This window comes from Mastigoproctus giganteus, chromosome 3 (genome assembly GCF_048544385.1).
Source record: "Mastigoproctus giganteus isolate SK-2022 chromosome 3, ASM4854438v1, whole genome shotgun sequence".
Taxonomy (NCBI): domain Eukaryota; kingdom Metazoa; phylum Arthropoda; class Arachnida; order Uropygi; family Thelyphonidae; genus Mastigoproctus; species Mastigoproctus giganteus.
In genome coordinates, this window is record NC_143577.1 from 19215292 (window position 1) to 19239744 (window position 24453).

The following is a 24453-nucleotide window of genomic DNA, read 5'->3' on the forward strand; positions in this document are numbered from 1 at the left end:
AAAATCTTAGAATAGGAGGAATAAGATAAGCAAAAAAAAGGGTAAAGCTAGAAGACAAGGATATTTTACAAGTAGTATGGATTAACTGCTTTGATCACATGCTAAACAAAGGAGTGAAAGACATGATGAAAAAAGAGAAACACATTGAAATCAGGGAAATATAAGATAGTATCTCTATTATCAAGGTAGGAAAGGTCATGGAGAATATTAAGTTATCACAAAATATCAAATTTTGTGATAACATGATGCTTGATACTAAACGTAAATAAGGCTTATGGGGTTTATCTAATTAAATTAAGATAGTAAAAAACGAATTTCACACGTTTAGTCATAGTTATGAGAATACTCTTGGATTCAGGGGAGATCCTTATAGACTGGAGATGTGCCAAATGTCTCACTAATTCTCAAAGGAAGGTAAAAGGGTGAAGTGAGTAATTACAGGTCTGTAAACTTCTGTTCCAGGCAAAATAATGGACTCAATGGTTAAAGAAGTAATGTAGGGTCATCAAGGTAGGAATGCAGTTATATGGCAATCACAGCACGGATTTCTTAAAGAGAGATCTTCTGACCAATCTGATAGGATACTATGATGCAGTAACAAAGAAACTGATGCAAAAAATCATTTTGGCATCATATACTCAGATTTCAGAAAAGCTTTTGATACTGCTTCACATGAGAGATTGCGGCACAAATTGGAGCTGTGCAGCATTAAGGGCAAGTTACTACTATGGATAAAGGGATGGTTCAGTGAGAGAAGACAGAGTAGTTATCAATGAACATTGCACTTCTTGGGTTACTGTTATTAGTTACTGTTATTAGAACGTTGCATATCGTAATTGGCTTGTTTCCAATTCTTCAGTTTCATTTTCTGCCTACACCAAAGCTCGAAACAATTGTAAGGCAGTTATTAATCAGTCCAAACTAGATTTTGAACATGCTAAGAGTAGCAAACTTGCTTCATTCCCTAATGGTAGCCAAGCATTCTGGTCTCTTGCCAAAGCTATTGGCCGCAACTTTTGCCCATCTCTGCTCCCACCTCTGTCAAAACCAGATGGGTCTGTTGTCACCTCGGCCAAGGATAGAGACGACCTGCTAGGATCCCATTTTTCTTCCAACTCGTGTATTAATGATCTTGGTAAAACACCTCCCACCATTCCTAGCACTCCCCATTCAATGCCTCCTGTGATCATCCATCAAAAGGATGTTGACGAATCTTGATGCTAAGAAAGCTCCAGGTCCTGATGGTATTTCTCCACTTGTTTTCAAAACCTGTGCTCCTGAACTTACTCCTGTTCTTTGCCTCCTTTTTTCACTTTCTTATTCCAAAGGTGTTTTTCCTTCTCCTTGGAAATTTGCTCATATCCAGCCAGTTTCTAAAAAGGGTGAAAAATTCCTCCCCCCATCCAATTACTTCTACTCTTTCTAAAGTAATGGAGAAATCAATTAACCGCCAACTCTTAATCTACCTAGAAACCTTCGGCCTGATCAATGATCACCAATATGGATTCTGTCAGTGTTGATCCACTGGTGATATTCTGGCTTATGTTATCCATTTATGGACAAATTCAATGGAAAAGATTGGTGAAACACAAGCAGTTGCTCTTGACATCTCAAAGGCTTTCGATCGTGTTTGGCATAAATCTCTTCTAAACAAGCTTCCATCTTATGGTTTGCCAACTGTTTTTTTGTAATTGGTTATCCAGTTTTCTCTCTGACTGTTCTTTGAAGGTGATGGTAGATGGCTCTGTCTTCTAACTTCTACAATAATGCTGGTGTCCCCCGAAGGTTTAGTTCTTTCCCCCACTCTTTTCCTCTTGTATATTAATGACCTTCTTCCATTGACTGGAAATCCTATCCATAGTTTTGCCGATGATAGCACATTGCATTCCACTTTCTATTTTGAGAAACATTGCCCTGCTCAATCAGCTTTAACTTCTCGAATATCCGCTACCAATTCCTTAAATGCCGATCTGCAGGTAATTCTCTAGTGGGACAAAGACAACTTAGTTGATTTCAATCCTTCTAAAACCAAGTCTTGTCTTATATCTCACAAAAAGGATTCTTCTGCTGCTATGCTTATTTTTGGTGACACTGATTTCTAGGCAAGATGATATATATCTTTTTGGGATTACTCTGACTTCTCATCTCTCTTAGCACAATCACATTACAAATATTGCTTCCTCTGCATCTAAAAAACTTGGTTTTCTCTTTCGCTCTCAGCATTACTTTTCTTCCAAACAGATGTTCACTCTGTGCAAATCACAAATCCACCCTACCATGGAATATTGTTCCCACAACTGGGGCTGTGCTTCTAAAACCTTTCTCAGGCTTCTAGATTCCATTCAGAAGAGGGCAGTTAGGTTAATTAATGATTCCTCTCTCCACTCGCTGTCTCATAGACGTTTTCTACAGATCCTTCCACAGGCACTGTTCTTCTGAATTGGCTTCTATAATTCCCGCTCTCTCTTTCAAAACAGTGTGAACATGTGTCGCAACCAGCCAACATTCGTTTACTGTCCATCTTCAAACTCACAGAACCAAGTTTGCATCTTTCTCGTTTATTCATTCAACTGCCATTTTCTGGAACAACCTCCCCTCATACCTATTTCCTGAAAATTAGTCTACAAAAGTTCAAGTCTAATGTCAACAAATATCTTCTTTCATCTTCTCAACCTCCAACCAAAGTCCAGTACTAAGTATTATAGGTTTGAATATCTCTTGTGTTTGAGGTTTTCATAAAAAAAAAAAAAAAAAAAAAGTGACCATGCTTTTGGACTTGGGATGAAAGTAGAATATGCTGGATCACAGTACCCAATATTACTAGTGCACATGCACACACAGGTAAACCCTCATATAACACAGCTATTAGGATTGCATAAAATGTTGTGTTGTGTAAAACCACGTTATACAGGACTAAGAAAAAGTACAAAAAGGGGGTTATGTTCCAAAAGCTAACAAAAATACACGATTCTAGATTTTGTGTATCTTCTGCTCTCTTTAAAAAATCAGTAATCTCGGTTTGTTTGCTTTTGCTTGATAAATCTTTGTGAATTTCATTGTATGGAACTAAGTATTTTTGAAGCTCCCTTTTGAACTTTGGACTCCTTTCATTCAAGAATCTGCATTCAAAAAATAAGATTCTAATTGCTTGGCTAACTTTTTGCCTTCCTCTATGCTTTTTAGTGTAAAATTTGGAAGTTTAGAATTTTCATCTGTGCTATCATCATCTGATATTTAGTTTTACCTCTGATGCCATTTGCACCAAATCCACTATGCCGGCTTCTTTTTCTACCAGTAATGCTTGGATGTCTTCAGTAATCATAGCTTTTTTTATTTTTTTAGGAGCATCGACGAGGCTATGTTACTCTGTGTATATTGTCGATAAATTGCATGTCCTGATGTCGATTTTCTGTTTTGCAGGACAAAAAAACCAGAGTTTCCGAGAGGAAAAAACCATGCTACTCTCGCCCAAGCCCAACTAACTCAGCCATGTTGTGAAAAAGACCCATAAAACTTCCTCCCTTCATCGACGGAATTCGAACTCGGGTCTTTTCCAGCCATTGTGGGGAGGAGGGTGATTCTATCAACTGTGCTACCCACAAGGGCTTCAATAGTCATATCATCAAAACCTTTCCCTCCTACCGACATAGCAAGTTCTACTATCGCACTGATTCCATTTTCTACCTGTTCAGTCATATTTCCTGAATGAACTGACTCTGGCCATACATTTTTCCACATGCATTTAACGTTGAGTTTTACTTCTTTCAGCAATAAAGCTATGATTTTGATACAGTCCACAATTAAAAAATATTTCCATGCCTCCATTACTTCAATAAATTTGGAATCAATTTTTTTGCAAAATCCATTGTAACGATTTTTCTGATGTAATGAGTTTTATAGTTGGATATAATGCCTTTATCTAACGACTGAATGAAAGAAGTTGTATTAACCCAGTACAACTGTGGCAGTAGGAACATAACTTCAACGTTCGGATGAGTTAAATCTTTTGGATGGCCTGGCGTGCTATCCAATAGTAACAAAACTTTGAAATCTAGATTTTTCCACCAGTTCAACAAGCACAGAACATAACACGGGAATTTCCCAACAAAATAAAATACAGGGATTTCTCAATAAGTTTTTTTTTTTTCTTGACTAGCAAGTCAACAGTTGGGATTCAAAAAGAGTGGAAATGTTGAAAAATTACATCCAACATAATAGCAGGGTTTTCCCTGCACAATGGCTCAAAAACACCCTGTTATGCGAAGTTTACCGAAATTCTATAACCGTGTTGTAGAAGTACTGTGTTATACGGGGGTTGCCTGTATATACACATGTAATATGACGTGGTCAGGAGCAGGAGTGCAGTAGCACGTGCTCTTTGAGTGGACTGGGGTTCAAACCCGTGACTGCTAAATACAATTAACATTTGTATTGATTGATTTATTGTAAACTTCACTGACCTGGTTGTCATGTTGGAGTATAAACAAGAATTAATATTTGGCACAAAGTGAGGATTTCTAAATTTTGATATTTTCTAGAAACTATGGCTTGCAAATTACACAAGGATGCCTTATATAGGTACTTTCATTCAACAGATTGGATGAACGTTCCTACACCGTATGTTATTTGGACAGTTTTGAAATTTTAAATACTGTCCAAATAACATACCTAGGCTGCTCCTTGTACTTGTCGAATAAATCTTCATATTAAAGTTTTAACTCCTATTGACACATCAATAAGAGTTAAAACTTTAAATGATAAAAATGCAAATTATATAAAATATAATCTAGTAAAAATATAGTATGGGAAATATTTGTTTATTAAGCAGAAATATGCAATATAACTATATACTGATATAGGAATGATTATATACTCACAATCATCCCTTGAATAACATGTTCCAATGAAGCTACTCCATCAGTAAAACAATTGATATTGAGTACAATGAATTCTGACATAAGAGTGCGACAAGCATTGTACAAAGATGTTCCAAAATTGGATGGTTCTTAAAAAAATAACAAATAAATAAAAATAAATTTTAATTGTGACTTCTAAAATATATTTTATTCATGTTATCTTAATTACTGAATAAACAAAGTACTAAGTAATTATCAATATAATTATACCACCTATTAACTTTAAATGTTAGCTCAAAGAAATAGTTTTTCAGAAAATACCTTCCCTTCCTGCACAATTATGCCAAAAATAGAGAATTTCTTATTATCCAAGTAATAAGTTATATGAGGTAACCTTGTTCCTGTAAACCTAAGATAACCGATATGAACAGTTATATGTATAATCTCATAGAAATTAGATGGTTTTAAATTCATCTTCTCATGATTTTCAATTCTGAGACAATAATTTGTATTCCCATGCACACACAGTTTATTTATAATGATTCTTGGTTGTTCTGGTGTATCAGCAACGTTTTGGTCAATGTGCCAGTTGATATGGTCTGTAGGTATGTCACATAAGGTATTTAGGTGTTTATGATTCATACATACATAACATGATAAAGCTGATAAATGTTGCACAAGTTGAAATGTATAAACGAAAAAAATTATTTTAGCCCCAATCACCATGTCCTTTTTTGGTGTAACCACAAAAATTATTTTTTCCAAGTACTAAATGTCTGTCTAATGCCTTATTACTTCAAATCAATTAAATGCCATTTTAATACTTTTAGATTTTGGTTTCAGAGTGACGAGATGACAAGAGAATCATTCTCATTTTCCTTTTAAATTTTTATTATTTGATTTAACTGACTTTCTCTCATACTGCATTTTTTTTATAGTTGATTTAATAACTGTTTAAAAATTTGGCACATTATAAATCAAAATAAAACATCAAAATTTATTCGTTTATTGATAATCAGTGCAATAACAAAAAAGGATGGCTGATTTAATTGTAGATTTTCCCAATCTATAACTCTCCTACAGACAAGGTTGTTGTTGTTATTTGGTTTTTAGGAGCATTAGCAACTAAGGCCATATTACTCTGGGGATATGTGGTGGTCATTCACCTGACCTCTCCGAATCCTCCGTATTTGGTGGGCACGGGCTCGAACTCCGGTCTAATCAAGAAGCGTGTGCTATGCACTGCTGCTCCTGCCCACCTGGCTACGGAGGCACCCCTACAGACAAGGGAATTCCATTCTTAAACTGATGCTTGAAATTAAGATGGAACCTCAAACACTGTTTCCACCTTCTCTCTCTATCTCTGCACAGCAATAACAAATGTACTGCACAGGGAAAACAATTCAGTATTAGGGGTTAGAGCCAAACACTTTTTGACTCTAACCCCCTAATAAATGTAGCACATATTGAAAAACCCAGAATAATTCAATAAGAGGCCCACCTCCTAAGGATAAGGCTATGTTGTGCCTATACAGAGTGTGCAGACTTACTGTAATCTCTGCACACTCTGTGATAGTTTTTTACTGTTTATTTTTAAAGTGTCCAGACATAACCAGAGGTTGGTTTCACAGATGTAGAAGTAGGCCAGGTGTTAAACTGGAGATATGTTATGGTGAAGCTTTTTCAGCTGATAAGTACAGCCAGTCCCCCGACTTGCATGAGGGTTGCAATCCGTGGACTTCTACATAAGTCGGAATTTCCCTAAATGCTTATGCAACACTCGCAACTATGTGTGATGAATTTGATTGAAGCAAAAAAAAAAAAAAAAAGAAATGTTTGATGAACATGTAAATAGAATTATTTATTCAAATTTTTTATCTCATGTGCAAGAAAAATTACAAAAGTGTACAAAATTATAAAATTACAAAAAGAGAGACAGGCATAATGTCAGCAAGTTTTGGCCTTCGAGCATCATTGGCAGAATTAACTTTACAGCTGATAAGTTATGTTATTTGGTTTTCAGGAGCATTAGCAACTAAGGCCATATTGCTCCGGGGATATGCGGTGGTCAATCCCTGACCTTTCCGCATCCTCCATATTTGGTGGTCACGGGCTCGAACCCCGGTCTAATCAAGAAGCGTGTGCTACGCACTGCTGCTCCTGCCCACCTGGCTACGGAGGCGCCGCTGATAAGCACGCCACTGCAGAAGTTGAAGGCTGTGGAGATTTATAAAGGATTTTTTTTTTCCCAGCACATCGCAAAATTTCTCTGCAGCTGAAGAATCAGTACTGGCAATTTTACCGCATACTTTAATGTTTTGGAAACCAGTGCGATGCTTGACCCGTGTTTGCCACGAACTTGGCTTGGGGTTCACCATACTTATCCTTAATATCTTCATAAATACTGCTTGCTTTTGCTTGAATGGCCACTGGACTTGGGCCACTGGACTTCCATCTTTTGTTGTGGAAGTTGATAGCCTAAATAAATTTAAGGCTGACCTGGACAGGCATTTGGAACGAATAGAGGGGTGAAATGGGAGGGTTTTTTTTTTTTTTTTTGGCTGATGCTTGCTGCATAAGCTTGTTTTCTTGCACCATATGCCTCTACTAATGCTAAACCAACAGCAGGCAAAAGCATATGAATTTGGAATTGATTTCTGTTCCATTGAAATACCTTGGCAATCTTACATTCATGATACATCAACTACTACGAGCTGTGTTATATATTTCTTATACTTCTAGTCCATTAAATATTATTTAAAAACTTCTTAGGTAATAGCTAAATTGGTTGATAAATATAAATACAGCAATAGGTATAGTATTAACTTTTTTAAGAGGAATACAGTTTTCCCAAAATGGCTATATTTTTGCAGGTACAGTGGTGCTTCAATTTATTTGATCATGATTACAAGGTTTCAACTAATGAAATTTTTAACAAGGCTGCCAACAAAAAGTTCAAATGCAGATTCAAGTGCTGAGCCACTTCATTTCATTTTGTCTACATTGTTACATATTGTTCAGATTGCTTTGCAGATTCTCTTATATATATTTTAATAGTTTCAATAGATTTATAGTGTTTTTGAAAATATATTTTTTTTGTAAATACAAGTATGGGGCCTGTGAGAAAAGTGATAAGCATGATAAAAGAAAGTTAAAGACACCCAGAAAAGTGTTAAATTTAAAAAGGAAATTAAAAATTATTCAAAGCAGTGAAAATGACAAGCATACAGCTGATGTCGCTAAACATTTAGGTTTACCATGAATCACAATTCATACTGTGTTATTAAATAGAGAGAAAAAAAATAAGAGTTGGCCAAAGCTAGTTTTGGAGAGAATTACCAAAATAATTCATAAACATGCTGATGCTGTAAATAAAATGGAATCAGAATTATCTTTGTGGATTCAAAGAAAGCATCATAGGGAGGCTACTTAAAGTCAAGAGTTAATTAGTGAGAAAGCCAGAGCCATTTTCTTTAGGAGAGCAACAACCAGCAATTAATATGGAGTTTAATGCTAGCAGAGGTTGGTTTCACAGATGTAGAAGTAGGCCAGGTGTTAAACTGCAGATATGTCATGGAGAAGCTTTTTCTGCTGATGAGTTCATAGCAGGTTTTGGTGATTTGATGGAGGAAAACATATACTCATTTCACCAATATTTAATAAAATTGGATTGAACAACATTATGAATGATAAGAAAAAATTACCATGCTATTAAACATCAAAATACATATTTATTTTGATGCTTGGCTCAAATGCTTCTAGGGATTTAAAAACGAAACAGAATGATAAACTAGGGATTTAGTTTATCATTCTGAAAACCCTAGAGCATTAAAGAAATCAGTAGGGCCCATTGCCTTGTAATTTTTAAGAGCAGTCGAAATTGCATGGGTCACAAATTATAATATTTTTGATGACTGATTAAAAAATTATTTTACACGATTCTGGAAATCTTATAACATCAAAGGTTCCATAAACAATGTTGCAAAAGCTTGGGAGAATATCAGCACTAATGTCTGGCATCAGGATGGAAAAATTTGTTGCCTGGCATTTCTGCAGATTTTGGAAGATTTCAGCCAGAGGAAGAGAAGAGACAGGAACAAGAAGAAATTCTACAGTTTGGAAAAAATCTTAGTCTTGGATAATACCTGAAAATGTGAATGAGATTTCAAGCGCTCATTCTTCTGACCTGTCTGAGCAAGAAAAAGAAGCCACCGATGAAGCTGTTGTGTCTGAATCAGAGGAAGTTTCCCAGCCCGAGTCAAGATTAACAGCAGAAAATATTAGAAAGGTCATTACAGTAGCAGAGCAGTTGCTTAGAGAAATAGATTTACTCCAGGATAGAGTTTAAGTCAACTAATTTTGTGAATGCTGCAATGTAACCTTACAGGGTGATTTTGCACGAGCTTGTAAACCCAAACAGACCAAGTTGGATTCCTACTTCAAGAAGACCACTACTTCAGCCACAGAGGAGCAACAACCTCAATCTTCAACATCAAAATGATCTAATTTATTATTTTTAAACATATAAATTTCATTACTTTTCACTGCAAAACAACACTTTTTTTGAATTTCTGAGCCTCCATGATCCTCAGTGGGCACTAAAGACCCCAATTACTTGACTTAAAAGAGATTTGAGATAAGTTATATTTTTCTGGAACCTCCAATTAATCTTGTAAGTTGAGGCATCACTGTACATATTTATTTTTATATTTAACCTTCGAATCTGTCTCATTCTCAAGAATGTTTTAGATTTCTGAGGGGGGGGGGGCAAGACATATATAAGAAATGCTCAAAAAATTCAGATGGAAACCATAACTGATATCACATAAAATATCAAACAAAATCTATAAAAACTGAATAAGAAGTCATATGAAAAGTTTAATTTACCTGGAGATCTTAAGATGAGTTCAATGATTTTCCTGAAATTCTGACGAGCAAAGTTATTTATAGTAGCGATGTAATCTATATCTGGCTTTATGTTTGCTTCTTGCTGAAAGAGAAGTATAAAAACTAGACAATTTTAAATTTAAGGTAGAGACTGAAACAATGAAAGTGAGAAATTTACACTTTAGAATATATATATTTTTGCACATATACTATTATATAACTAAATACCATCAACCAGCATCCATTTTAGAAAGCAAACTGCAAAATTTATCATAATGTACTAAAAAGGTTGAAATATGAAAATGAAGTATAATCAAATTAGTATAAGGGAGATCAAATAAACACAAAGAAAGAGAAAAGGAAAGGAAAAAATACAAAGTGTAGCCTATATACATCAATAGGGACCAATACCCACAGATGTATAAGAAAAGTAATTAGCCACAAAGATCATCTATTTCTAAGATCCCTATACCAGTAAAACAATGTCAAATATGGTAATAAATAAAATATGAATACATTTAAATATATATAAAGCTAAATTACATGGGTATAAATTTTGCAGTTAGCTATCTGCCTGGCCAACAGTCCAAAGGGACTGTTGGCCAGGCAGACAGCAACTGATGTTTAAAAACAAAGAAAGAAGGACAATTATTAGAGCTTAGATAGCATGTCCTTACTGTTCAGCAGTCAGACTAAAAAGGTCAAAGTTAAGATTTTGAAGTGGCCACTGACCAATATTATGGATTTTATATACTAACAGTACATAGGGGGCATTTTAATATTAAAGTTCAGCACATTTCAGTTGACCTGTCACTGTTTTTGTTAAATTTTGGGCATCACCACTACTGGGCTAATAAATCTAAATTTTTAGTTAGGTACCCTTATTATACTGTACAGAATTTCTGCAATTCTTCCATTTAAAACATTAAGAATCTTTCAGTTTTATAGATGGGAATCACACAACCAATTAACACACTAAATTAGATACTGTGGAAAAATTCAAATCAATCTCGTGCAAATAACAAAGATTACTAAGTTTTGGTTATAATAGTCATGTAGCTCAATGTACATGAGCTGTACATTAAAATGAGCACAATACTGTTTATTGTGTATAACTGTGCATATCTGCTAAAGAGTATCCATATTTTGGGATGCAATTTTCTGTTTAACATTTAGAATCCACATTTATAGAACACCTGCATTAACTGGTGACCAAGTTTGGAGTCACTTTAGAGCAGCTGAGAGAAGATACTGCCCATTGTGTGGGTACAGTTGTAAAAATGTATGTTTGATTACATTTTGCCTTGGTTATATGGAATTCTTTTTTATGCACAAAAATAAATTGAAAAATTAACGAATGAAGCACCAAAAAGAAATGATTACATGCAACTATACACTAATACAAAGCATAACAAAAAAATAAATAAAAATAAAATATACTAACTTGCATGTTAGAAGTGTCAAATTCAAACACGGAAATAAATTTTTTGGCAAACCAGAAAACCGCTGAAAATGAGAAACTCCTAAAGTAGCATCCATAGTTTAATCTCCTCTGTACACAGTATTTAATTTACATAGACAAAAAGTGGATTTAAGCTCTCTCTCCTTCCCTCCTCCAACTCATGATTGTTCTATAGTGACACAAAGGTCAACAGTTCACACAAGTACTCTATGACCATCTTATATGGCTGCATTTTACCAGATGTTCACCCTCTAATTATAAAGTTTGGTTAACCAGCCCCACCTCTACATGATGGCAGATCTGGTGATATTGTTTTTTTTGCCAGAGCAATAGTGCTAAGACAAAGACAGAAATTACAGTTTTTCCATAGATTGAAAATATTAAAATACCTCAAAATATGGATTCATATTCTCTCTCTCTCTCTCTCTCTCTCTCTCTCTCACAGGTAGGCACAATTATACAAAAATGAATTTGATAGTATGAACCAGAGCTATAATGCTCAAAATGTTCTTTCCGGTATTCAAATACCGGTATTGATACAAAAATAGCAGTTTTTCAGTACTAATTTAAAAAAAATAATAATAGTTCAACTCCAAGTGTATAAGTTATTTTGGGGTTGCTGTTCCCCAGGTGTAAGACCTTGCATTTTGCTGAATTAAAGCATATAGCTGCCACTTTTCTTACCATCTCGGAAGTCTATCTAGGTCACTCTGAAGAAGCTCTGCTTGGTGGCAATCATTAACTACTCTATTGTATCACACCCTATATCTCTTCATAGATGTCATTTAAGATAATCAAAAACAACAGTGGTCCCAATACTGATCCTTGGGGAACCCCGCTTCTTACATTAATCCAATCTAAGGAATAATCATTTATCACAACCCCCTGCCTTGTGCCCTCAAGTCATTGTGCCATCCATCTAAGAATTTTCCCTATGATTCCAGCCTGCTCCAACTTATAAAGTAACCGCTCATGTGGGACTGAGTCACATTCTTTGCTGATATCTAAATAGACAATGTCGAAATTATTCTCTAAATCCAGCTCATGAGTGACCTGTCAAATTGGCTAACAAGATTTGTTAAACATTATTTTCCCTTTATAAAACCATGCTGTGTATCCTACAGTATTCCATTTCCATCTAAATGATCCTGAATTCCATCCTCCATGATTGGAGGGTGGAATTCAATGTTCATTGCCTCCACGATTGGAGGCAATGAATAAGGAAGTTAGACTGGCCAGTCGGTAATTTCCTGTTACACTCCTAGAAATGTTCCAATTTACACCAATCCAGTGATGCTCTCATAACTTTTTTTTTTTTTATGTAAACGCCAAACATGAGAGGTATTAGAACCTAGTATTAGTACTTAGTACTGTGCTTGGGTTGGAGGTTGAGAAGACGAAAGAAGATATTTGTTGACCTTGGACTTGAACTTCTGTAGACTGTAATTTTCAGGAAATACGTATGAAGGTTGTTCCAGAAAACATCAGTTGAATGAATAAAAGAGGAAGATGAAAAGTTGGTTCTGTGAGTTTGAAGTTGGACAGTAAATGGATGTTGGCGGCACATGTTTGGACTGTTTTGAAAGAGAGAGCGGGAATTGTGTGTGTGTGTGTGTGTGTGTGTGAGATTTGGTTTTTAGGAGCATTAGCAACGAAGGCCATATTGCTCCGGGAAATGCGGTGGTCATTCACTGACCTTTCCGCATCCTCCATATTTGGTGGTGACGGGCTCGAACCCCGGTCTAATCAAGAAGCGTGTGCTACGCACTGCTGTTCCTTCCCACCTGGCTACGGAGGCGCCATGGGAATTATAGAAGCCAATTCAGAAGAACAGTGCCCATGGAAGTATCTGTAGAAGAGGCATGCAGCAGAAACAGCATATCTATGAGACAGCGAGTGGAGAGACTCTGTTAGAGATGAATCATTAATTAACCTAACTGCCCTCTTCTGAATGGAATCAAGAAGCCTGAGAAAGGTTTTGGGGGCACCACCCCCGGAGATGCTTGTTTGTTTGTTATTAGGAGCATTAGCAACTAAGGCCATATTGCTCCGGGATATGCAGTGGTCATTCCCTGACCTTTCTGCATCCTCTGTATTTGGTGGTCACGGGCTTGAACCCCGGTCTAATCAAGAAGCGTGTGCTATGCACTGCTGCTACTCCTGCCCACCTGGCTACAGAGGCACCCACCACCACAGATGTGGGAACAATATTCCATGGCAGGGCAGATTTGCGATTTATACAGAGTGAGCAGCTGTTCGGAAGAAAAGTAACACCGAGAGCGAAAGAGAAAACCAAGTTTTTTAGATGCAGAGGAAGCAATATTTGTAATGTGCTTGTGCCAAGAGAGATTAGAAGTCAGGATAATCCCCAAAAGAGATATATCATTTTGCCTAGAAATCGGAATATCACTAAAGATAAGCATAGGAGCAGAAGAATCCTTTTTGCAAGATATAAGACAAGACTGTGTTTTAGAAGGGTTGAAATCAACTAAGTTGTCTTTGCCCCACTGGAGAATTACCTGAAGATCGGCATTTAAGGAATCGGTAGCAGATTTTCGAGAAGTTGAAGCTGATTGAACAGGGCAAGGTTTCTCAAAATGGAAAGTGGAATGCAATGTGCTATCATCGGCAAAACTATGGATAGGATTTCCAGTCAATGGAAGAAGGTAATTAATATACAAGAGGAAAAAAGTGGGGGAAACCCCTGAACCTTGGGGGACACCGGCATTAGTGGAGAAGTTAGAAGACAGAGAGTCATCTACCATCACCCTCAGTGAACGATCAGAGAGAAAACTAGCCTTAATGGTTCAATGCACTCACTTGAAGCCTCCTTTAAGATTATAGGGTATATGCCATCAACCACAGGAGCCTTACTCACCTGTGGGCGTGAAAGTTTCTCATTAAATCAACATGTGAAATTTAAACATCATTAATTAAATTTTTTTCAACTTCACTCCCATAATTTCTCATTGACGTGAAGAGTTTTTCTTCTGTAAATATCGAAGCAAAGTAACTGTCGAGTTCATCTGCATCATCAGTTGGGGTATCTAATACTATCCCACGCAATTAAATATGAGTTTGATCTGATTTGTCCTTCTCTTCTTTGCATTTATATATGTGAATAATTCCTTAACTGCACTCTTCGCTCTCTTTATTCCTTATCCCCACTCTTTGCTCTCTCCCAGACTCAGTAAAGATACTATAGTGAAAATTACACTTTGCTAAATAAAACGTCTTTCTCCTTCAGAAAACGATGAACATAATTCAACCATGGAAGACCAACATGGAACAGAACATCAGTGTTCCGCAAATTCTTTCCAAAATAAGAAATTTCCTGACTCCAATGAGATTTTAAAAGATGAACTTGAGTCGGAAATTAATGAAATACTTTTAACTATTTTTGCTAAAAAAAGTTCAAAGGCTAGAAAATATGGACTGAGATAGTCTATGATTATCTCAGTACAACAGTACCAGAATAGAATCCGAAAGGGCGTTTTCTGCCGCTAATCAAATATGTACCAAAATTAGATCCATTTTAAACGATCACACCATGGATTGCTTATGTTTCTTAAGAGCTCGCTTTATTCGGACAGGTAGTGTGGATGCTTAAACATAACTAAACTTTGCAGTAACAATACGTATTTTTTTGTTTTTAGAATAACTGTATTTTTAATGATTTTTTTCAGAATATTTATTATTGCAATAATGTTTATTTAAAACTTGAATTCAAGTAATTACACTACTTGATTTTGGAATACCGGCATTAAGATTTTGACCAGTATTGTAAGCCCTACTCAATATGATACATAGAACACTTCCGTATGATACTCTCCAGAAATTAAAACAAAAACAATTTAAAAAAAGGAAAAAAAAAAAAAAAAAAAAAACGAAAATCTTACAGTATAGTAAGAAATAATTAACAATAAATAAAAATCAAATGAACACAATTAAAAATTTAATTTAACAAAAAAAATTTTAATTGCATTAAATTGATTTTTAATTGTGTTCATTTGATTTTTAATTATCATTAATTATTTCTTACCGTAATGTAAGATTTAATTTTTTTTTTTTTTAATTGTTTTCGTTTTAATTTCTGGAGAGTATCATACGGAAGTGTTCTACGTGTATCATACAGAAGTAAACTTCTCTTATTCTTTTACGATTATACAAAATAAATGGCATAGCCCTTGTTTTAATGTGGTGGCAAATTACTAATATGGTGGCAAAAGGCAAAAACAAAACTCAGTGATTTTTATCATGGGGAAATTGAGAAAGACTGCATCCGCATGTTTGCTGCAAATTTCTTAAGAATTTTTATTATTTTATTATTTTTTTTAATCCTACAATACGAGAGTATTTTTTTCTGTTGTCACTGTCACTCTCATATTATTAAGTGATATAATTCTGGTTTCAGTGGTATGAAAAAAATGGATTACATGTGCCCTCCCAGCTTGGTGAGAACTGATTCTGCAAGCAATTCTGGAGGAAGTGAGTAAATAATTCAAAAGCAACACATATTGTATAATGATACTACATACACAGTAGCAAATTATAATTATATCTGGTTTCAGCAGTAGTTTTCAATTATATGAGCTCTTCACAAGTTGTGGGACCCAATTCAAACTTTGAATTTCATTGTAGATGTATTTTGAATTACACTGGTTGGCAAAATTCAGGGTGATACTTGTAGATTTGATGTTGCCGAATTCAAGATGGCATCCATATTGCCAAAGCACCCACCAATTTTAAGGGAGAAGTCAAAACATTTTTAGTAAAAAACGTTTGATATATTTTAAGAAAATGTTACATAGAGTACTAAATATTGACCAATTTACAAAAATGTTTCTGATAACAAAACACTTATTCTGTCATTTTTTGCCTTCTATAATCATCATCCACTGGTGTCTCCTGTGTGAGATTCCAACAGCAGTTTTCCAACATATTTGGACTCCATTTTCCCCTGGTATCTTTTTTCATTCGAGAAATATCTTGATAAAACCTTTAACCATGTTCATCAGAGACCAATCCCAAGTTTTCAGGAAAAAGGTTTAAATGGGAATGAAGCTTTATTGATAGGTCTTGGTTTTCAGTCATTAACCAATGATATCTGAAAATTGAGGGTGATGAAAACTTTTAAGTACACATTGAGTTTGTGAAAATATTTCCTATGAGAATCTGTCGAAATTATTTCAGGGAAGAAATTGATGCCAACCAGTATTTATCCATGCTAAAATGCACATAAAATTCTGTACTGTTAGTCAGGAAACACCAGCAACTTCAAAACAGATCATATTTCAAATAATCCAATATCAAATTAACTAGGATATAGTGCACATATTAGCATTCATGAAGTCTTTGTGACAAAAGAACTGTAAATAAATAATTTAATTTACTTACACTACGCATTTCTATTTTTGACAGTCAAGTTTTATCTGTGGAAAAACATACGAAAAGTGTCAAGAATAACTTAATTTATTTTATTAAAATTTAATAAAATAAATTTTAATGTGTTAACAAAATATAGTTCAGTGCTTAAAATGATTCCATTATGAAAACTAATGGAATTATTTTCTTCATTTATTTAAAAATTACAATAAATGAAAAAAAAAAAATTTTTTTTTATATGGCTCATTATTATATTTTTATCTATTTAATTAATATGGCTGTTGTTTTAGACCACACACCTTCCTATGCATATTCTATGGACCAAGATGGTCACAAGTGTAAGTGGCAATCCAATGTTTCAGAATGTTAATTTAATAGTTTGTTATTCCTAAAGCTACTGAAAAAGGATTGAAGTCAGTCTCGTAACAAATAACTACATATTTAGCTGCTAAAGTTTTCCAACTTTTAAAAATATTCCATTGGCCCAGAATGCAGAATGCAGTTAGCATTTCCATCTCATCATTATTTATTTTAGTAATTTTAATCTGTTCTTTCAATTTTTATCATAACCTCAGTACCATTATTTTCTTAGCTCATCCTGCCTATCAATTAACTACTACATCAGGGCAAGCCTGTTCTCTTTGTAGTAGTAGTATAATATTAGTAATGTCCTACTTCTGTGGTTCTGATGTCCATATCCACATTCAACAAACATATTTATTTTGCTATCTTATTCCATCCTGTGCTAATAACTATTATATTTCCTTTGGCTCTGCTGCTTTCGTTTTTATTCTTGAGTAAACTGACATGGAAAAAAAAAAAAAAAAAAAAATCTGTCAGTACTATTTAGCAGAGTCCACCTGTATAAAAGGGAAGATATTCATATTCCCTTCCAACAATTTGGATATCTCTCTTTAGTCAACTCATTGGCCTAACAGCTATTTTCTCCCCACTCCATACTTTGTTATTTGGTTTTTAGGAGCATTAGCAACTAAGGCCATATTGCTCCAGGAATATGCGGTGGTCATTCCCTGACCTTTCTGCATCCTCTGTATTTGGTGGCGATGGGCTCGAACCCCGGTCTAATCAAGAAGCATGTGCTAGGCACTGCTGCTCCTTCCCACCTGGCTACGGAGGCGCCCTCCATACTTTATAAAAAACAAGTTAGGTAATATATGCAGTGCATTACATTTCAGGCATGTTTAATTTTTTTCTGAAATTAATTGCTTTTTTTTTTCTGTGATTAACAGAAGTGAAAAATAAATATAGCTACTTCTTTATCAATTAACTACTAAAGTTATAATTTTATAGAACACTTCATAAAACTACATAGTTTTACATTATCTACACTTAACCAATCAATTTAATTACAACTGTATATTTATTACTCTTCTCTCATATGCTTTTTTTCAGCCCTGTATTAGGCACACGGGGTCGATTCAACCTCAACAATATTTCAGCAATTTGTGCCTCATTTACTCCGTACACAGAGCTTAAATTTCCAATACTTGTTGCAAATATCGTATTCCATGCAAAAAATTCCACGACTGTCTTAATTATCAATCAGTTAGGAAAAATTCATGACTAAGTGAAACCTAATTATATGCATGTGTTGATTGACATGTGTCATGAAAAGTTATTGATAGCACACTACTGCTGCACACTTTCCTCCAATCAGTAACATTGTCTTCATGACACTGATGTGGAATCACTCTGTTTATGAGTGCACTTTATTCAGTGCAGCAAGTGCTCCTGTTACTAACATGCTCCCCCTCAAATCAAATTGTATTTTGAATGGCATGGTTTTTAAATCTGCATTCACTCACTGACAGGTCAAAAGGGAGTTTTAATTTTAAAAAATTAATAAAAAACATATTTTTAATATAGAACATAGATTTTTCATATCATTCAGAAATGCTTGAAAATATAGGTGGCATCAAACAAATGAAAAATACTGAATTATTTTTTACCGAATTTTCAAGTTTCTGGTTACACAGAGAAATTACAAATTTTTGTGTGCACAACTCAGGGTTAAGTCTCTTTTCTCTCTATACATATAACTCTTCACAAGTGACACCACATTCACGAGTTTTATATAACAATACATGTTAAGTGTGCATAAACTGTCTAAAGCTAATAATACTACATTTAATCTATAAATTTCTCTTATACATACAAATTGTATGGAAAAAAGAAATAATTGCCAGATTTCTATTTGTCTAATTTTAACGAAATTTGAGATGGTTCAAAAAATCTTTCTAAAAGAACTAAATATAAAATCTCATGAAATTCTGTTCACTGGGAGTCAAGTTGTTACAAGTAGACAGGTGGTGTTTGGCACATGGTGAAGACAATAGATGCTTATGCATATGCAAAATCTCCTAAAAAGGTTCTAAATATAAATGAATATTCCAAGCAATATTAGATGCTAATTAAATTAAGTCATATGAGTTATACATGTTTCTTTGCACAACAGTCAAATAACTTACTGAACCAGCTTCCAAAACTGGCTGCTCCAAACTGATTATATGTTCTATGGCTCTTGTAATATTTTCTTCAACAGGTTCTTGTCCAGCAAGCATCCTTTGTAAAACAAACTGTTTTAATTGATCTTGAATGCGTAACAAAGGCTCAGTATGACCAAAGAATATTGCTCTTAAATCAGATACCGTCATAGATCGTGCAATACACATGAATAAGTCTGTAATGATACCTGGGGAAGAGGGTATAAAACAGGTTAATGTAACAAAAGCAAATAAATACTTACACAAATGCTGCTTTATCAATAATTACATGAAATACTTATACCACTTATAAAGAAATTTCTAATACCAAGGCCCAGAAAATACTACAGTAACTTTCTCTTTTCAATAAATGGTTAAATATTATGAAAAACTACAATCTTCAAATTAATTGTGTGAAAACTGAAATTTTTCACAAATCAAATACAGATGATATATTAGCTGATTTATTATTTTAATTATGATTCACTATACAATTTATGACAAAGTTATTTGCAAAGTTAAATTCAAACATGTTTAAAAAAAAAAAAAAATTGTTGGGTAAAGTAACCTTTTGATTTATGAACTTTACAAACCAGAATTTGACACGACATCCTAAAATTTAATTCCCAAACTCAAAAGCATGCACTTGTGAATTTTTTCACCAAACCTCAGAAACTGCATGGTACAATACCTTTTGAAAGTAAAATGAACGAGAACAAAATACTTTCAACCTTTAACCTATATTTTACAGACATGAAATACCTTACAGTACAATACTGTAAAGTTTGTAAAATTGTTCCACTGGGACGTTGTCTTCATTTTGCTGTCAATCTGGCTTCAGGACCAAAAGAAACTTGCAGAACCAAACCACCTCAATGCCAAACATTTAAACAATTTATGGCTACATTTTGGGAACTCACCACACAGGCCTGAAGGTGAGTGCATGCGTGTGTGTGTTTAGAAGTTATACATTGGCAAAATTAACCCATTAACCAAATATTCGTGAATGTTTTTAAAGGAGAATTATGAAAATTCTGCACACTATTAAGAGTGATTAAAAATTTCTCTTGATTAATTAATAATTAATAAAGTGAACAGTGGGTGAAGTTTGAAGCTCCTGCAAACAATAAGTGTTTTGCATACTTTTACCGTATTTTTGATTGATTAACATATTAAATTGTGTTTTGCAAAGATATCAAATAGGCTTAGTTGCATTCATTAGCTTATTTTTAAATTTAACTAGTGATTATTGTAAGTTATGATTCACTGCTTGTACCACTATTGTATTGGTGTTTGGCACAAATCTCGAAAAGAAAAAAACCCGTAACCAGTAATGCAGAAAATACTAGGGTTTCAATTGTGACAAATCAGTAGTTTGGAGGATTTAATCACTTTTTGGGCATATATCCTTTGTATTTAGCTAAGGATATAACTAATTTAATACTGTGATCATTGCAGTGTAGCATAGCTTGATAACTTATATCTCGAACTTGATAGCGTAAAGTACAACGTAAGAACTGGATAGCGTAAGGTATAACGTAAGAACTGGATAGCGTAAGGTATAACGTAAGAACTGGCTAGCGTAAGGTATAACGTAAGAACTGGCTAGCGTAAGGTATAACGTAAGAACTGGCTAGCGTAAGGTATAACGTAAGAACTGGCTAGCGTAAGGTATAACGTAAGAACTGGCTAGCATAAGGTATATCGTAAGAACTGGAAAGAGTAAGGTATAACGTAAGAACTGGATAGCGTAAGGTATAACGTAAGAACTGGATAGCGTAAGGTATAACGTAAGAAATAGATAGTGTAATACGTATCACTGCATTAGCTTAGCACAGCATTGTAAATTAAATTTATCAACCTTATTACTTTTCATTGCTAATCAGTTAAACAGTATTTAAATGGAAATCATGCCCCAAACTAAATCAGCAAAGCAACAAGCACAAAGTAGCAGGAGTACTGTGGCTCGGGGGAGAATTGAAGGTGGCAGTTCTCCAACACATCACAGCCTAAAAAAATGTGCATCTTGTGGAATGTTTGCCGACTTTCTGGAACAGGACACGATCTAGCCAAGGAGGATGTTTTTGTGTGTGCTAGGTGTAGAGTATCAAGAAATTAGGTGCCAACTCAGTGTTCTTATGGGCATTTATGAGAGTGTGAAGAGTAAGTAGATGATCCCTCAAAGGAATTAAAATGGAGAACCTGTTAAGCTCTCAGCTGTCCAACTCAATGCCAGACCTCACTCTTGTGCATCAGACAGCACAGTGGCAATTTTCAGGGCAGAATGTGCTGGTCCCATAGCAGCTAGTTATTGTCATGGAGAAGAGAAATATATTATGAAAAAAGGATAGGTGCAGTAGGACCAGGGTACGTTGGCCAAGGGCAAAAGTTGATGATGTAGAACAAATATAATCTTTTAAGGGCACAAAGGTTGATATTGCTATACATGTTGGCACTCTTAATGACATTAAGAGTAGATCTCTGGACTTCCTTAACAAGTACAGGTCAATGTCAAGAAAAAGTTGAAGTTGTGGTTAAATTTGAAAGTGTCTGCAATTCTGTCCAGACACAATAGGAAGAAGTACATGATGAGAGCCTTGTCAATCAATTCAACCCTGGAGAGATTGTTCAAGGCTCATGGGATAAAATTTTTCTCAGTGTGGTCAGTGCTTGTTAAAAGGAGAGACTGCTGTTGGAGGTTTTACAGGGCAATGGCAGCCAAAGTCCATTATGTGCCAAACAATGGTAGTAGTTACCAGGTATCATTAAAAGTGAGATGTGTATTTCATGGGATTTAAACACTATATTCTGTCATAGCATTTTATCTTTTTTGAAAGTGAAAACTGCATTAATCTCAGACCTGTTATCTAAAATTTGTTGCGAAGTAGGCGTGATTTGGGCTGCATGCCTTGATAAGAATGTGGTTTGCAGTACTCATTTATAGAGAGGGCAGTCAAGTATGATATGCTGGACTGTTGCTTGAGCATGGGTTCGGACAGAAAGACAGATCTGAGGAAGAAAGAAGATAAAAGTGAGTAAAGTGTGTATGTCCTATTCGAAGTCTTGCAGGAGAGAGAGAGAGAGAGTGCTTCTACAGGGATGGGATACAATTAAATAGAAAGGGTACAAGAATATTTGCTGATGCTATTGAAGGTGGGTCGGAAAACTGCTAGCTTGGGGGAATTCACAGACCAATAGATTAACAATAGCTGCAGGCAGAAGTAAAAGTGATTCTTGCACTGCTTCTATTGAAATGAGCAGCAGCCTGGAAAGCAAGGTGCTGTGGATTTCCAGGACTGCTGGGAGTTATCATGGAACAAGTAAATACATGGGCTGTGTTAGGATAACTAAGAGTAAGAACAGGTGCATGTATACTTGTATGTACACCAATGCTAGGAGTTTAGTAAATAAATTTGATGAATTTGAGGTGCTGGTCAAGATATCAAAGGCAGATATTGTTGGGATATCACAGATATAAAGAATGCAGAATTGGAATTCGAAGAGTAAAAGGTGTACAGAAAGGATAGGAAGGAAGGAAGGAAGGGAGGTCCATCTCTGTCAACTGGATGTGCGAGTGGGTGATGGGTATTTAATGGCACATAAGCTATACTAGCTATGAGCACCTGTCCATAGAGATGTGTTATGAAATAATTCAGAATTGAAGGCATTTCTTTAATTTCAGAAAACTATTCAGAATCAATGATATATTCCCAATTTTTTTCAGAAAGCTGAAAAGTTCATTAATATTTGCCTGATCGCCAATAATATGATCTAGTGATCTCGGTTGTTGAAGATTTGTTAAAGAAAGCAGGACTGGTGTTCTAATAGATTCCACTAATAACAATCCAAGAAGAGCAGCAGATTATTAATAACCGCTCTACTTTTTTCTGCTTAGAGGAAGTTACTGCTTAATCCATAACAGTAACTTGACTCTATTGCCACACTGCTACAAATTTGTGCAGCAGTCTTTCATTCAGAACAAATAAACCTTTACTAAAATCTAAGTACATGACAGTCAATAAGAATATGCTTGACTGTTAGTTGTGCTGAGCAGTGTCCACACTGAGGAGGATCATCACCTGTAAGTAGATGGATATGGGTCAGATGAGTATGCCCTATTCTTGCCTGTGCAAGTACCACGTCTTCCCTTGTTGTTTTCTGGATGCTCGAGTGCCAAAATTTTGGTTCCTGTTTCAACTGAAAAAGTTTATTATTAGTCTAGGTGTGCCATGGTTCTTTCCACTGTGCAAGGCATGCTGCTGCTATGATGACATTATAGTCCGAGGCTGAAATATGGACAGATGTCAAATTTAAAGTTACCAGATTTTTTTGCAGATAAATCTACCAGTTCATTCCCCTTTATCCCTGAATGCGCTGGAATCCATCCAACAAAAGTTCACTAATTGTTGACAATGTTCAATTCTCAAGAGCAACCTCCTGATTTGGTTTAAAACAGGGTGATTCATATAGGAGGGATTTTGCATTGCTCTAACTGAGGTCAGAGAGTGTGTAAATTAAATATTTTGGAGATGGGTAAAGATTCAAATTTTCTAGAGCTAATTTTATTCCATGTAGTTCTGCAGAAAAGTTGCTATACTCAGGTGGAAGGGAAGCTGAAATGATAGCAGAGGGAAGGAAATACTGCTGCTCAATGAGATTTGGACCCATCAGTATATATTGGCAGGAAATCAACACACACAGCTCTGATGACTTGCATGGAGTTGTTTCAGGTTGAGAGTCGGCAGAAGATTCCTATCCCACTGAAGAAAATAAGTATCAAAGTTCAGTTGAGGAGGGGGAGTCCAAGGTGGATGAAAGTAATTCATTACCTGTTGACTATTGTGAAGTGCAACTTTCCAACTCTGTGATATTTCAAAAATTCGTAGGCCTGCTGGCCTTATTTTATTAGGTTTATTTCTGTATAGATGATTTGGCTGCATACTTCAGTAGTAACATTTTTCTGCAAAGATGCAATGGGGGTTTGTGAGCTTCAATATACAGTCCATTCCAGTTATTTGGGACACATCAGGACTAGTGCATTTTGGCCTGATTAAGCGGCTGCCCCAATTATCTGAAGTTTCACATAAATAGTTAAAAATACAATGTCTTCCCCCCCCCCCTTTACAATTGGTTCTCTGTAATCAAATCACGTTACGACGAACTCAACATAGTAAAGTACTGTTCGTTACACGATGTGCAGTAAGCGCCAGTCATTATGATCACGTTTGTGAATTGAATTTTAACTCTATTAAACAGCAATTCTAATTAGTGAAAATAGGAGGAATATTATCCACAGGCTATAAAAGCAAAGATATATTAAGCATAAATTTACCCTTTATTACCTTACCAATTAAAAAAC

The 24453-nt window shown here is 35.1% G+C and overlaps 1 protein-coding gene across 4 annotated transcripts in view; it reads right to left on the bottom strand.

The window, feature by feature from the left end:
* LOC150087771 (large proline-rich protein BAG6) overlaps nt 1–24453 on the bottom strand; it is a 321988-nt gene that overhangs the window by 21736 nt on the left and 275799 nt on the right. For all 4 annotated transcript variants that reach the window (XM_090369196.1, XM_090369195.1, XM_090369194.1 and 1 more), the window contains 3 exons: nt 19080–19303; nt 9744–9846; nt 4878–5005 (listed from right to left, as the gene is read on the bottom strand). In XM_090369196.1, the coding sequence (XP_090225322.1) occupies nt 4878–5005; nt 9744–9846; nt 19080–19303 (455 nt within the window). The remainder of the gene's footprint in view (nt 1–4877; nt 5006–9743; nt 9847–19079; nt 19304–24453) is intronic.